General features: G+C 50.3%; 1 protein-coding gene across 6 annotated transcripts in view; it reads left to right on the top strand.

Annotated features, from left to right (window-relative positions):
- Positions 1-6,495, top strand: part of GRK5 (G protein-coupled receptor kinase 5) — a 221,499-nt gene extending 215,004 nt beyond the window's left edge. For 4 of the 6 annotated variants that reach the window (XM_057531092.1, XM_057531091.1, XM_057531095.1 and 1 more), the window contains one exon: positions 1,268-1,947. In XM_057531092.1, coding sequence (XP_057387075.1) covers positions 1,268-1,498 — 231 coding nt within the window. In that variant the 3' untranslated portion in view covers positions 1,499-1,947. The other 2 variants (XM_007173179.2, XM_007173178.2) reach the window with 1 other exon arrangement.
- The last annotated feature ends 8,129 nt before the right edge of the window (positions 6,496-14,624 follow it).

Below are 14,624 nucleotides of genomic sequence, written 5' to 3'. Positions count from 1 at the left end.
GTCCTAGCCGCCACCCAGTAGATGGCAGTAGCACCTACTCCCGTGTGTCAATCAAAAATGTCTCCAGATGCTGCCTAATGGCCCTGGGGACAAAACGCCCCTGGTTGAGAGCCATTGTAAAGACGACGCAAGTTATGTAGGTAAAGATTTGACAAAGAACAGGGGGAGCTGGTGCTGGAGAGTTGATCCCCGAAGACCCTCATGGCTCCCGAGGTGGGGCTCCCGTAGTTTGATGCTGTGCCCTGCAGCTGGCAGCCAGAGGAGACTTTGTCCCTCAGGAAAAGGTGTTCTTCCCTCAGAGCTTGTCCCTGGATCAAGGGTTGGTGTGGGCCACGTGGGAGAAATGTCCCAGGAAGGACCCGGCAGGCTTTCTACAGTGAGAGACCCCTAACCTCATCCCTGCCACCAAGAAGATGGCCACAATAGCACCGCCTCCTGGCCTGGCCCTTCAAGAAGGCAGGCCCCCATCCTGAGGCCTGGGAGGCCCCTGGTTCCTTACTTTCTTCCTCCCCCCAAGAGAGCAGCAGCAGGTCTGTACCCAGGCCCCGGGCATCCCAGCTCCCTCCCGCTTAGATAACAGGGAAGAGGTGGCTGTTCGAGGCACTCCACTGTGGGCTAGGCGCTGTGCTGGGCGCTTTTTGAAGGCGTCTTTTATTTAATTTTCACAAAACCCCAGGCCTTCATTCAACTATTCATTCCACCGATATGTATTGAGCACCTACTCCATGCTAGACTGTTACCTGAGGACTTAAGATGCATCAGCAAGCAAAACTGCATCCCTCCTTTGGGGCATCTTAGTGAAGTGTGAGCCCAGGATGTGCTCCCATTAGGCCATTTCACAGATGAGGAAACTGAGGCTGAGAGGAGTTAAGGAACTTGCTCAAGGTCACACAGCCAGTGAGCCCTTGCGGAGGATCCCGGATAACAGGGCAGGCAGCACGGATGAGGCACACTGAGAGAAAATGCAGACTGAGGCCTGAGTTTGCGGTTTTATCTAAAAACTTGATGTGCGTTTCACCTCCTATTCCATAATATACTCATATCCATCTACTATAAAAATATAATTTTCAAATGCTTCCATCAAGTAAAATTGAAGTTCCAGAAAGAAATGACCTCCACCCCCGAAGTGGCCGAGCCCCCCAGGACAGCCCGGGATCCTGGGACAAGCGTTTGCTGTGGAAGCTCACGGCCCAGGTTCAAATCCAGCCCTGACCCTTCTCGGTTGGGTGGCAGCATATTGAACCGCGCCCCCCCCACCCTTCTCCAGGCCTCTGTTTGCCCACCTGAAAAATCAGGATGGAAATGCCGGCTGCCCAGGGTGAGTGAGGTGGAGGACGGTGACCTCAGCACAGTGCCTGGCACCACGACTGCCACCAGGGGAACAGACACGCCGGCTCTCTTCTGCAACGTGAGGGGCCCGTGCCCACGGGGGTGCCAAGAGGGTGCCAGGGATACTGAGGGCGAGCAGCTCGTGGTTCCCAAGCCGGGCACCTGCTAGAGCCCTTTGCACACACAGCCGTGTTTCCTTCTCCCAACAGCCCTGCCCAGAAGTGGCTCCTAACCCACATCACAGGCCAGGCAACCGAGGGAGTCAGACACTTTCTCGAGGCCACTCAGCTAAGAAGTGGCAGATTTAGGATTCCAACCCGGCAGCCTAACTCTGGGCCTGCAGGCCTAACCATGTAGATAGATATTATAGGAGAGACCACCTCCTTTCTGCCTTGGGCGTCTGTTAATCAGGTAAAGCCCTCTGCCCCAAGGGGTGGTCTCTGGACCTGTGTCTGCAGGGGGAGAACAGAAGGCAGCAGAAAGCAAGACGGGGAGCTGGTCAGCTGAGCTCCTCTCCAGTTCAGATTCAGAGGCCCCTGTGATGCAAGGTCCCCAAGGCTCGACTCTGCGATGACTGACCTTCTCTCTCCTTCTTTCTCTCCTCCCTGCTCACCCCCCTCCCAGCATCAGAACAATTCCAAGAGTTCACCCAGTTCCAAGACCAGTTTTAACCATCACATAAATTCAAACCATGTCAGTTCAAACTCCACCGGAAGCAGCTAGCTGCAGCTCTGGCCTGAAGTCCACGGTGGGACCAGCCTAGACCCTTCTCCTTAGAAGCGGACTTGTGACCGGTGGAGCTTCCGCCCTGGCGGGCGGGCGGGGGAGCCCTCCAGGAGCCAGGGAAGGAGGCCGTCCAGCCCCGAGATGGGGAGCCTCCAGGTTCCTCAAAGAGATTTCCACTCAGGTCTGTGTTCGGAGGCGGCCCTCAAGCCAAGGTGGATTGGCTGTGTCTCTGTCGAACATTGCAATAGAAATCCAATTGGATACAACTTGCACGTATTTTAACAGCGTCATAACTAGAACTGAATTTTGTCTTTATTATTTTTAAAGAAAAGTTTTGTAAATTTCTCTATTGTTTCAGTTTACATTTTGTATATTTGTATTTAAATGAAAGTCAGACTTTGAGGGTGTATATTTTCTGTGCAGCCACTGTTAAGCCATGTGTTTTAAGACATTTTAGAGGGGTGGTGGGCGGGGAAGGGTGTAAAAAAAAAAATGTGACTTAAGACTTCCAGAGCCTCAAATGAGAAAATGTTTTTATTAAATGTAGAAAATGATTCCCATTTCACCTTTAAAGGATTGATTGTATCCATCTCTATAACCCTTCCTTCCCTCGCATTGGTATCACCATTCTGTTGGCTTGTAACAATCTGAATTAAATGCTCAAAGACCCACTGGGACTTTACCCCCAGCCAGGATGTCTTCCGTTGGGGGTCCATGGAGTTGCCTGGGCCCAGCTCCGTCAAGATGTGCACTTTTCCTTTGGGGGCACATGATGCCACTGTTGCTTTGGCCTCGGCCTCCTCTTCCTTCTGGAAGGCGGCCGGTACGTGGAGCTGAGGGTCCTCAGCACAAGGGTGTCTAGGCCTCTTACTTTCTGAGTAGGTTCTGACTGCTAAAGCCAGTATGTTTTCAAGAGGCTTGCATTTGGGGATTGTTTTATTCTAGTTTTAAGAGACGCATAGCAACGATAAGGAGTAATCATGGAACCCCAAGAGTCCCAAACGCTTACGGCCCATAGAAGCGTCAGGGAGCGGAGGTCTTGGGCTTGTCGAGGAGAAGGTGGCTCTCCCAGGATCTCTGGGCATGTCCCTTGAGTGTTTATGGGGTCATAGGGCCTTGACAGCTTCCTGGGGCCCCGCAGATTCATTGGCTCAGGTGGCATGGATGCATGAGGTTGGCTCTCCAAGCAAATGGGAGAGGCCGGGCCACCCACAGAAGCTCAAGAAAAACTCACTGGCCCTTCCGGGAGAGGTGAAGCAGAGGCGAGCTCTCATCGGGCATCTCAAAGCTCCAGGCACAAGTAGCCCCAGGAGAACTTGGTGGCTTTGCCAGACCAGGGTCTCTAAAGGCAGCCCCCAGGCCCTTTGAGCAGGGCTGTCCAGCCCCAGGGAGTGGCCAGCCTCCCCCCTGCTGCCTTCACAAGGTGACAGGGAGCAAATCTGTCTTTGCCTCCCCTCTGGGACAGGGTGAACGGTTGAATTCCCTGCTGCCCTGCCTGCCAGGTCACCCTCAGTCAGACCTGGCCTCAGCCACCGGGCAGCTGCCAGGGTTTCTCCCGGCGTGGGCCCTGCACTTCCTGCAGCAGCATCTCCTCTTAAAATACAGATTCTGGGCTCCACCCCAAACCTACGGAATGGGATTCCCTGGGAGTAGGGCCCAGGAATCTGCATCTTTAAAAAGCTCGCCAGGTCATTCTGATGCACCCTGGAGTGTGAGAACCACTGCCTTAGGCCATCGGTGGGGCTTTTGATGGGATCCTCCCAAACTTATTTCTCTAGGTGACCAGGCAACTTTGGAGCCTGAGCTTTTAGGGAGGAGAGAGAAGCCAGCGTGTCAGCCTTGTGTCCCAATTTCCATGCTCCTTCCCCAAACTTTGCCATTGGGTCCTGAGGCTAGACAGGGGCCTGACCGTTGAAACCGACCATTTTGAGGTCATTTTACAAGCAAAGAGAAGAAAAGAAACAGTTGGGCCTCCCTTAGATCCCTTTAATGTGCAGTATTATTTTCTTCAAGACCAGCCCTTGTCTCCGAGGCTGCTTCCGTTACCTTTCTTGAGCTGAGTACAAGATTAATACAAACAGCCGTATTCAGTTTTTGCTGAGGAAGTGGAAAGCTCTTTGACCAGTATGTTAAGATCCTCAAGCTCTCACTGACCCTTCTCAGTGAAAAGAAGGACAGTCACCTTCCTGGGACAGTCAGTAGCCCACGCCACCACCCTCCTGTCCAGAAATGTCATTCATTTTTCCCGATTCACAGCAGCTCAAACCTTTCCACACGGACTGGTGTGCAGCCAGTCTCTTTACACCTTAAAGCCAACGCACTGTCCGTTTGCGGTAGAGAATCCTCAAGGAGCAAGAAGGAAAACATAAATCTGCTCAGTGTGTTTCTACATCGTGAGAGCACAGAGGCTAAAGCACAGAACTTTGCGTGGCTCTTAGAATAACGGGAGTCTTCCTTCACCCTCGCCGCCTGTCCCCTGAGCGCCCCGAAGTGCACAGGGTCAGAGTCACTGGCCTTTGCAATCCTCCTCTTCCTTTCGGTCCATTGCTTTGTACAGAGAAGGGGCGTCTTCATTTAGAACAGTGCCTGAAAGCCAGCCCCCTCCCCTCTGGGTCCCCAGTTGCCACAGGTCCTGTCCCTGGACCCCCCAACCCGACCCGCCGCCAACCTCTACTCCAGCTTGTTTTCTATGGCTGCATTTTTAAAAAGATTTTTTAACTAAAAAAAAAAACAAAAAACCTTCCCACCATCTACCTGTCCGGGAGGAGGCATATTTGGGCAGCAAGTGGATTTAAGTCTTTTTACTGCATTTGAGCTCTTCACGGAAGAGACTTTCTTCCTCCGAGCATGACGTTTTTCTCACCGGACCTTCTCTGACTTCGTGCCTTTGAGGTGAGACGCAGGGTCTTGCAGAAGCACCTCTGCTTCCCCTTTTCAGGAGCCAAGCCGCTGTCCCCAGTGGGGCGGGGGTGGTCTCTGCCGTGATCACCATGACCTGTGAGTGTTTCTCAAGCCCCCTGGGCGGCTCCCATGATACTCACCCACAAGATCACAAAGACCCAGCCCCACCTTCACGGAGGATGACACCACCTCCCACATCAGCTCATCCTCTGATCTTTCTAGGCCGGGAACATCACTCTTTAAACCACGAGGCTTCTTGCGAGGACGGCTGACTTGCACAGTAGCTAAGGGTTGCTCCGTCCTGAGCCGCCCCAAGAGGGCTTGTTTCCCGAAATGCACTCCTCTTAACAAAGGGGAGCGCTCAGTCTTGGAGGCCATGCTGCACGGAAGCAAGCGGTGTGGCCGGGGGTATGCACGCTTCTCAGGCAGCCCACGGGGGCAAATGGCAGTGAGTTCTGGGGACACGTATGTGGACGTGGCCTTGGCATTGAAAGCACAAATGAGATGCGGCTGCCTGCCCTTGAACCTAGCAATCCTTGGTGATGCTGAGGGCCTGGCCTCCGAGAGGCCAGGGGTCAAGGAGCCCAGCCCCCCATGGAAGCTCCTCCTTATCGTTCTACACCCGTGTCCTTTCCCCCAAAGTTTTCCCACCAACTTTCTCATGCGAACTGCTGACCCAGACCTCAATACAGAGGGAGCACCGCAGCCTCCTTGAGCCTGGTGGCCCAGGCCTTGCCAAAGGGAACAGCGGCCTTGCGGACCACCAGAAGTCCCCCCGAGATGAAGAGGAAGTGCCAGTCGGGGTGACACCCAGCTCTCCTCTGGGGCTGCTGTGTGCTTGCGTATCCGAGGACAACCCCTCTGGTTGTCTCCTGTTCTCGAGCTCCACACTCTGAGGTAGGGCCTCCTAACTTTTTAGCCTTTGTATGGAAAGAGTGTGAAATCTTTGTGCATTTCCAAGCGCAGAACTGTGAGTCATGAACGGCAGAGAGCTCGCTTTCTGATCACAACAGACCACGGTGGTGACACCTTGTCCCCCTAGGCACCTTCTGTACCCACTTTTAGGACCAACCAGCCCAGCTTTTGAAGCTCCAACGTGTAGGGGTCAGACCCTGCTCAGGTGTAGGTACCTCGTCTGGTCTAACTTTAAAGGCTTGTGCTGTGGACAGTGGCTAAAACCTTTGAAACACTAGCTCTCCTTAGGAGGGAAAGACACTCCCCAAAAGAAGAATCTAGATGTCTTTCCCTGGTCCATCACTAAGTCATTTTTGTAATAGATCAAAAGCAAATGTTCTCAATTAGAAGAGCTTAGTGGCTGTTAAAATAATTAGTGTTAAAATAATAATCCTTCTAGTATCCAAAGGTTTCTAATTTTTTTTTCAGGGAAATTTTAACATTGATGAATAAAAATAGTTCCATTTTGGAGGTCATTCCTGAAGATATGGCTTTTGTTCTCCTGCTGCTCTTGAACCTTTGTATGTCCCCTCGAGTATGTCACAGTGCTGCTGTATCTAGATCGAACCACTGTTGTTGTTTTTTTAAGAGAAATAAATTCCTTAATGAAAATACAGCTGCATTTCTTCCCTTCTGCTGAGCTCTCCTATTTCTTCTGCCAATGCCAGCTGCCCCCAAGATGCCAGGACGTGCCGCTTCAGTCTGTGAGTTAACCTTTCCTCAGGTGGACGGTTCAGCCCCACCCAATGCTGGCCCCCCATGCTGACCACCCGACCTGCCCTGGCCCAGCTCCAGGGGGCAGGGTCTAAGGAGACCACCTGAGCCCTCTCCAGGTTGATTGGCTTCTGATCCCAGACCCAGCAGATGGCTCCAGAAGTGTTCCTGCCACATGGTACCACGCAGGAGTGGGTGAGAGGGCCTGAGTTGGTGCTGGCACCCAGATGTCAGATGGGGCACCTCCACCTGGCAGGTTTTACCTGACAGAGGCCGTAACTCGGATGTGGGCTCCACAGAGAGGGCCTCTTCTGGCTGTTCAGCCTTCACGGAGCCGTGCGTTACAACTGCTCACCAGCACAGCAGGATGGCCTCAGGACCTGGAGTCCCAATCTGGGACCCGAGACCCCGCCAGTCCCCCTTCACCTGCTTGGCTTAGTGGGACAATGAGCAGGGCTTTGGGCTCAAACAACCCCTCACTGACACTCAGTATGACTTTGAGCAGCCACTTAACCCTGAGCCTCAGTGGCTTCGTGTGTAAAATGGGGTAACACAGGCTGGGGTGCGGGTTCTCCTGGAAGATTCAGGGGGACACGTGTGATGCCCAGCACAGAGGCCTTTGCCGTGGAGGCCTTTGCCACTGTCGCCCTGGCTGTCTTTGGACCCCTTTTGAGCCTTGACCTCGGGACAGGGCAGGGGCCCTAGACCCACACACATCGGCTCCTGGGCCCAGCCCGGGAGCTGGCGGCAGTCCCGGCCCCTGGCGAGGGAGGCCCTGAGCCGGGAGTCGAGGCTTGAGCGCCCGCCTCACAGGAAAGGTAGGAACTGGAATCGTGTTGCCCCATGGCTCCCGGAGCAGGTGTCTTTCCTCATGATGGAGGAGGACCGAGGAGATTCTGCTCACTGAGGGGCTCGAGAGAGGGGGGCTGGTGAGCAGTGGGGATGGCGTGGGGACCTGGTTGGCTGAGGGCCCGAGGGGGCTTCTTCTGGAGAAAAAGGAGGGGTGGCAGGAGTGCTCTGAGCCTCTGGACAGGGGTCCCATCACGGGGCGGTGAGCGCCCTCCTTACAGGGGCTGTTATATTGGCGGCCCCGGCGCTTCCTCTGGGACCTTCTCCCACCGTCCCGGGAAACTTCCCCGCCTGAGCCGGCCCCCCAGGCAGACAGAGCCTCCGTCCTCCTGGGACAGAGGGGCCGAGGGAGAAACTCCAGCCCCGCACACCGGCCGCCCCGCCCCTGATACCGCTGGGCCCCTTCCCGGGCAGGAGGGGCGGGCTGGGGGCAGACGGCCCCTCCCTGACCTCCTCTCACTCCGGACAGCCGTAGACATGGTAAGTGGGGGCCGGAATGGCCTCCAACTGATTCGTTTTCAGCAAGGCTCAGAGTGGGCACCCCCAGGGCACCAAGGAGCCTCAGGCCGCTATCCCTCTGGGAGGGGGCCTATCGGGGTGGCGGGATCTACTTGCCACCCCTGGAGACTGTGACGAGGAAGGAAACAAGGGACCCTCGGGGACGGGCACTCAAGCTGCAGCAGGTCAGGGCTCCTGACACCACTTTGGCCAGCTGTCCCTCAAGCCAAGCACTGCCCGGCCGGGTTGGCTGCTGGGGGAGGCGGGGCGGGGGGATCCACAGGAAGGAGGCCGTTCACTTGGCTCGAGGGTGAGTGCTCCCCCCTCTCAGCCATAAATCAGATAAAGCCCCTGCCTCTGCAGCTTGTATTCCAGGGGGCCTCAGTCCCCCAGCCCCGTAGATAAGCCAGGGGGGATGGAGACTCAGGCCGGTGCCTCTCACACTTAAGGAGCATAGCCTCACCTGGAGCTTTGTAAACTACAGATTCTGATTCACTAGGCCTGCGTCAGGGTCTGCACTCCTAACAAGCTCCCTGGGGCAGCTGCTGGTCCGCGGGCTATCTTTGAGGAGAGAACCTCAAACTGGGAAGTCAGGCCAAGGTCTGTGGCCAAGCCAGGGCCTACATTCCCACCGCTGTCCCCTTCAGGCCCTGCGTTCAGAGGTATAGATGTCTTAGGAATACTCGGGTATGTCGGCCCTGCCCTCAGAGGGGCTCAAGGTAGTGGTTCTCAATGTTTGGTCCCAGGACCAGCAGCAGGAGCCTCCCTGGGAGCTCGTGCAAATCCTCACCCCGACCCCAGGCCCACTGAATCAGAAACTCTGGGTGGGACCTGGTAACAGGCCCTCCAGGTGATTCGGGGGCACACTCAAGTTTGCGGGACACTGATTTACAAAGTGCTTTCATCTCCTTAAAATCTCGTTGAAGCCCACGGTCTCCCCGTGGACAGCTTGTTAAGCTGAGATGGTGGAGGGTTCACGTGGGTGAGGTTCATACCTATAAATGGGAGAAGGTGAGTGGGGTTGGCTGCCCTTGTTCCTCAAAAACGAGAGCGAGGATGTAACATGTGGTCGTGTTGCCTTATATTTTTAAAAATGAAAGGATAAGCCGAACACTAAAAGAGAAAAAATTACCTAGAGGGAGAAGTAGCCAACAGGGAAGTGGGGTGGGAGAACAGATGTAAAAGCCAGACTTCTCTGAATGTGCCTGTCTTGTAGATTTGACTTTGAAAGCTACGGGTCAAATACAAAATACATCTGAACTTAGGGGAGATTTTTATTCAAAAGGATTCTTGCAAAGGAGGAAAGAAGGGGTTATTGCCAACAGGGGGATGGAGAATATCGCAGAAGAGAGGCCGCTTTGACCCTAAGATTTGCAAGGGCTCAGGGGTTTTCGTTCTGGAGGAGAGTAAACAAGCCGCCTCTCATCCCACTTCCCCTCCCTCATTCTTTCCAGAAGAGAACGCTTTAGAGGCCAACGTATTGTCCAAGGGGCTGTGTGCTGGCTCAGGCTGAGGGTGGGACAGAGTTCAGGGTCTGGAGGAAGGAGAGAAACATAACCAAAGCTGGGTTGACAAGCATTTTGTTCCGATGGGCCAGTGAGGACCGACAGTTCAGCTATTCATTTAGGAGGCAAAGGATGGGAATTTGGAGGGTCTGTATCTGGCCTTGTCCTAGGCAAACGAGGGGGACATCCATGGGTCTTGTCCAAGTCATATGGAAAGGGAGGTTCTTTGCAGTGAGATGTTTTTTTTGGGGGGGGGAACTCAAAAGGGTGAGGGGTATTTCTTTAAAGTCACTGTTTTGCAAGAGCCCAGGGGCTCAGGTAAAATTCAACACTGTCACCTGTAAACGCTTTAGATGATTATAAAACAAAACTAATGTCTTTAAAAGCATTCCCTAAAAATCAAAAGACAAAACAAACCTATCTGGGTACGCAGTTGGTGGAGTAATCACACAGAGAACATTCCTAAGTGACTTTGAAACTGAACAGGACCCCGTGGGGCCCTCCCAGCTACAAAAGCCCCTCCATGTCCCCTGTTTGCAGAAAAAAAGGCTTTAGTCTCCTAGGCCTTCCCCAAGTTCCAGAGAGCAGGCTCAGGCAGTTAATAGGACAGAGTCACAGGACTTTGGGTTCCCCTGAAGGGATGGAGATAACAATCTAGAACATATTTGAGTTGTTCTGCAGAAACTAAGACACCCACCCAGGGGGAGGATGGTGACCACATGCTGACCACAAGCACGCAGACCCCAGACTGGTAGGAACCAGAAGGTTGAGATTCCAGGGACATCACCCTGTTACCACCAACCAATCAGAAGAAAGTCACACGCCCTGCAGCCCTCACCCCAAATTTTGCCTTTAAAAAGTCTTCCCTAAAAGCCATCAGGGAATTTGGGTTTTTTGAGCACCAGCCACCTGTTCTCTTTGCTTGGCCCCGAAGTAAACCTTTCTGTTCCAGACGCTGACTTTTTGGTTGTTTGGCCTCACTGTGTGTCAGGCACACAAACTTGGGTTTGACCACAGCAGGGAGTCCTGTGGGACCCAGACTGTGGCCTCCAAATACCATTTCCCACTAAAAGGACCCAGGGCTCCTGGTGAAACGGCCGACTCCAAGGCTGGGGGAGAAAATGCCCAAGAGAAACCTGGAGTATCCTGTTGTCCCAGAAAACGAGGAGTTTATCAAAGACTGCTAGGGTTGTGTCCAAAGTACTCAGGAGCAACTTGAAGGAGTTCCCAGTGGCCACATAGGGGACAACTGGAATATTAGTAAGAATGATAGATTAAAACAATCAAACATGTTGAAATCCAGGAGTTTATAATAATACTCAATAATTTTTTTTTTTTAAAGAAAAACGTCATCAGTCTTTTTTTTTAGCCGCGCGGCTTGTGGGATGTTAGTTCCCCAACCAGGGATTGAACCCACGGCCTCAGCAGTGAAAGCGTGGAGTCCTAACCACTGGACCGCCAGGGAATTCCCCATCAGTCACCTTTGGAGGATTCTAGAGAACGAATACATTTTTTGGAAAACCTAGTAAATAATGGAAAAGAATCAAGTCCCATTTATCGTCCAATAGAGTTTATGCCAGTAATGCATTGATATAGACTTTATGTGGATGATCTCACATTATCCCTCTCAGCCACCTAGAAAGGGTTGAATACTCTTATGATGCCCATTTACAAATTAGGAAACCGAGGCCGTGAGAGAGTAATTTAACCAAGCTCTCCCAGCTACATAAATAGAGGTGCTGGGACTTGAACCAGGCCATTGGGCTCCAGAACTTATATGCTTGACCACCGGGTCACACAACTGCTATAATGAAGACACTCTTTGCTTTGCCCAGCCAAAGGCAAAGACTTGAGAAAGACAAAAGCTCAGACAGGAAATGCCAGGGCCTGAGGCTCATTGAGTCTTCGATGTCTAGTCCATGTTATTTTACAGAAAAACCGCACACCACTTCAAGCATGAGAATGTTCTTACTCACCTGATAATGGGCCTGGCATCCAGGAGACATTTTTAAAAAAATTATTTTCCTCCCTTTCCCATCTTCCCCCCATAAAACAATAACAATGAAAACTACCAACTACATGAGGCTGAGCCAGAAAACCCTGTTTGGGGGTTGGGCTGATGGCTGAGTATTAGAGCTGTTCCCAGCATCAGTGCCCAAGTTTCTGCTAACTTGAAAGAACATTTGTCGTTGGTTTGGGCAGAAACCTCATCTGAATAAACCCTCTTGTGCAGATTTTGTTGGTGATATTTTGAAGACGTGTCTACACTGGGAGTGTGAATTCCTGAGTAGGGTCCTGCATAAGCTAACTAAGCACTGCGAGGGTGTGGGCTGATGTTAACTTCCACACATCTGTTACTTCACTGTTTATATCAAAGTACTTCAATGTAAATTACACACAAGATAACATCTGAGTGAGGCAAAAACCTCAGACCCCCAGTATTATGGAGCTCATCAAAGCCTGAGAAAAGCTGAACTTGACTTTGGCACAAACTCCGAAGTAAGGATTTTCAAAGCAAATAGGTTTTTCAGGCAATGGGAAAAAATACACTCAGCAAGCCTGTGAAAACTGCCTTACATTTAAAGTGGGTTTCTTGTGGACCGCATAGAATTGGGTCCTCCTTTTTTATCCAATCGGACAATCTCTGTCTTTTAACTGGCATGTTTGGACTACTCATGTTTAAAGTATTGTGTTGGCCAAAAAGTTCATTTGGGTTTTTGACCAACCCAATAATTTCTATGAATATGGGTGGATTAAAACCTTCCACCTTAGCTATTTTCTATTTGGTCCGTTTGTTCCTATTTCTTCCTCCTTTTCTGCCTTATGTGAGTTTAATTGAGCATTTTTTATGATTCCATATAACTCTTGAGTTATTATTTATACATCTTTTAAAAACATCTTAGGAGTTGCCATAGGGCTTACAGTATACATTTTAAAATAATCTGAGTCTACCTTCAAATAATATTATACTGCTCTATAAGTCATTTAAGGACCTTAAAACTTTTATTCCCGTTACTCAGCCATAAAAAGAAACGAAATTGATTTATTTGTAGTGAGGTGGATGGACATAGTCTTTCATACAGAGTGAAGTCAGAAAGAAAAAAACAAATACAGTATGCTAATGCATATATATGGAAGCTAAAAATAAAAATGGTACTGATGAACCTAGTGGCAGAGCAGGAATAAAGACGTAGACATAGAGAATGGACTTGAGGGCATGGTGGGGGGCTGGGCAGAGGGGGAAGCTGGGGTGAAGTGAGAGTAGCATCGACATATATACACTAACAAATGTAAAAGAGATAGCTAGTGGGAAGCTGCTTCATAGCAAAGGGAGATCAGCTCGGTGCTCCTTTGCCAAGACCTAGAGGGGTGGGAGGGAGGCTCAAGATGGAGGGGATATGGGGATATATGTGTGCATATGGCTGATTCACTTTGTTGTACAACAGAAACTAACAGCATTGTGAAGCAATTATACTCCAATAAAGATGTATTAAAATAAAACCTTAAAAAAAACTTTTATTCCCAATTCCTTTCTCCCATCTTGTGTTATTGTTGCCATATATTTTATTTTTACACATGCTGTAAGCATACAATGCACTGTTGCTATTTTTGCTTTAAAAATTCAGTTATCTTTCAGCAAAATTAAATAAGAAAAAAATGTTTACCTTCACTTATTCCTTTCCCAATGTTCTTCATCTCTCTGTAGATCCAAGTTTCTAACCTATATCATATTTTTTTCTGCCTGAAGAACTGCTTTTATCATTTCCTAAGTAAGTCTGCTGGCAATGAATTCCTTCATTTTTTGTTTGTCTATAAAAGGTCTTTATTTTTTTTCTTCATTTTTTAAAAGACATTTTGCTGGGTATTGAATTCAGGGTTGACAATTTTTTTCCTTCAGTACTTGAAAGTGTAACCCCACTGTCTTCTTTCTTGAATGGTTTCTGATGTAATTTTTACCTTTGTTCCTATGTAGGTAATTTGCCATTTTTATTCATCTGCCTTTAAGATTTTCTTCTTTGTTTTTTAGCAGTTTGAATATGATATGCCTAGATGTAGTTTGGTTTTGCAATTTGTCCTGCTTCATGCTTTCTGAGCTTCCTAAATCTGTGATTTGCCTGTCATTAATTTTGGAAAATTCTCAGCCTTTATTCCTGTAAACAGTTCTTCTGCCCCATTCTCTCTCTTCTTCTAGGATTCCAATTAGGCATATATTAGACTGTTTTGAATGCTCTGGGTTTTTTCTCTGTGTTTGTGTGGGTAATTTCTATTGACCAATCTTCAACTGCACTGATATTTTTCTCAGCTGTGTTGGACCTAGTGGCGAGGCATTCTTCACCTGTTACCAAGTTCGATTTCTAGCATTTCCATTTAATTCATTATCATTTCTATCTCTCTGCTGAAATAACCTACCTGATCTCCCATTCTCCATTAAAGTTGTTCATATATTAATCATTTATTTTAAATTCCCTGGAAGTTCCAACATCTGTGTCATATCATCATATTGGATGATTGGTCTCTTCAGCTTGCAATTCCTTTTGCATTTTTGTATGCCTCAGTTTGAAAGCTGGATACATGGTATAGGATGGCAGATTCTGAGGAAAGTGTTTTAAGGCTTAGAGACGAGTGTGCTATCCCTTCAGTGTGCCTTTAGCCTGTGGGCTGTGTCCATCCAGTCAGTAGTTGGGCTGGGGTGCGGAGCTGATTACCTTCAGTTGCCAAGGTTTCACGTTCCTCTGGTGAAACATTGCATTTAGCGAGTGGGCCAGTCCACCAGAGGGATTCTCTCAGGCTCTGCTCCTGGCTTGGATTTTGGATCTCTCTTTGTACTGCCCTCCAAGGAAAACCTGTCTCAGCATTCTGAGCTGTATCCACTGTTTGGTTCTTTCTACTCCGTGCTTGAGTCATATGGTGGTAGAATGGATGGGGGTGGGGAGTGGGGTTGCATTCTCTGACCTTCTCATCGACCTTCAGTCTTGGCAGGACCGGGGGAGCCTGGATCTGGAGAGTAGGGCTCTCAGGTGGCCCCACCCCTGGATCTCGAGAGTATGTATGGCTCTCAGGTGGTCCCACCCCACCTCCAACTCGAAAGCCAGGCCTGGCTCTATCCTGCATCTCCCCCAGGCAACGGGGGTGGGTCAAGCTTTTCTT

The sequence above is a fragment of the Balaenoptera acutorostrata genome, chromosome 16 (assembly GCF_949987535.1).
Source record: "Balaenoptera acutorostrata chromosome 16, mBalAcu1.1, whole genome shotgun sequence".
Classification (NCBI taxonomy): Eukaryota; Metazoa; Chordata; class Mammalia; order Artiodactyla; family Balaenopteridae; genus Balaenoptera; species Balaenoptera acutorostrata.
Note: the sequence above shows the minus strand (reverse complement) of the source record. Positions and strands in the feature narration are given on the sequence as shown.